Genomic DNA, 1444 nt, shown 5'->3' on the forward strand with positions numbered 1-1444 from the left:
TGTATCTGTGGAAAAACGCGATTCAGAATCTTTTTTGCCCTCAGGTCAGAGATTCGTGCAAGACTAGCAGTGACCTCTGTCGCAGGAAGCAGCAAGATCAAAAACCTCCAATCCAATATGAATATAATAAAAATCCATGTAATGGGTGAGTACTGGTGCCCAAAATGCATTTCAGAAATATGACAGTAACTGTAAAAAGGGACAATGAACAGTGTTTTTTTGTACAAATACATGATGAAATCCCATTTTCTGACAGATATCACGGTGAAGACATAGCATTTTTATAGTCCGAGACCAAGGTTGAATCCGGAATGTGGACGACCCCTCACGATGTATCGAGTTCGAAGATTTGTTCTTCCGCACATTACCAGTCGTCGAGCAACAGTAACAGCACAAACAAGTCGTCGTGGACAATACCTTCCGGGTATAGCCCTCATAACCTTTATCAAGACTCAGTGCCTAGTCCGCAAAACTTCCTTGACGAGGAAGTATTTAGCGAAGATAGTGATTTCCCGAACAGCCCTACACTTAGTAACAAGGGAGTACCCAACATGTTCCCAGTTACAGAAACCGACTTCTTCCCTGATCGAAAGGTAGAAAGTGAGGAGTCCCAAACCATTTGTAAACATTCCAATGTAGCATGTGGAAACACAGTGCAAGAAGTCTTTTCATCGCCAAGGGTATCACGCACTTTTGCTTTTTTTCATGGTGATGTCCAAATAGGACAAACCCAGCAGTTTAGCACCTTCGGAAGGAAAACATGAATGTTGCATGTGTGTCGAAGGGATACATTTTTTTCTGTGTATCTTTCTTAATAACAAATATTTACAGTGCGTGCATTTACACTGTTTCTCTTTATTTTTCTGTAATGTATTGCCAAATATATTTCAATTAATATTTCGTCACTCTCCAATTCCCGGCTACTAGATTACGAACTTAAGTATGTGCCACTAGCTCAAAGTGAAATACATAAAATATAAGGACTCAGAACCAAAAAATAGTTTAAAATAGTTCATATAAAAATGTTTCAGCATAAAAATATAAATACGCAATAAAATCACGCTGAACAAGTCAAGGCGTTCCAACTGAGGATTTGCCATGGCAGCTCTTTGCTATACCCTTCAAATTATTTTACGCACATATATCCTGCGCATTTCTGACTTCTTGGTACGAGAAGTGGTTTATGCGCGACTTCGATGAAAAATACATTGCTTAAAAACTGAGAAATATGTAGTGCAACAAAGGAATTGTGATGCTGGCCACTTACCTTGTAAAAAAGAATATTATTTTCTCACCTGGCATGAGGACAGGATGGGTGTTCTGGAACTCACGGAGACATAGCGTGGCGGAGCAGATGCCGTAGTGAATTAGGAGGTTAGCCGCCTTCACCAAGCCATGAAGCATCAACACCTTCCGGTACTGCCTATCCTCTTGACGATCTGTT

The 1444-nt window shown here is 40.3% G+C and overlaps 1 protein-coding gene across 1 annotated transcript in view; it reads right to left on the reverse strand.

The window, feature by feature from the left end:
* Nucleotides 1-1295: 1295 nt before the first annotated feature.
* LOC119589283 overlaps nt 1296-1444 on the reverse strand; it is a gene marked incomplete at its 3' end in the record, with an annotated part of 36082 nt that continues 35933 nt past the window's right edge. Inside the window, 1 exon segment of the mRNA XM_037937902.1 lies at nt 1296-1439. Coding sequence (XP_037793830.1) covers nt 1296-1439 — 144 coding nt within the window.

Source organism: Penaeus monodon, chromosome 25 (genome assembly GCF_015228065.2).
Source record: "Penaeus monodon isolate SGIC_2016 chromosome 25, NSTDA_Pmon_1, whole genome shotgun sequence".
Classification (NCBI taxonomy): domain Eukaryota; kingdom Metazoa; phylum Arthropoda; class Malacostraca; order Decapoda; family Penaeidae; genus Penaeus; species Penaeus monodon.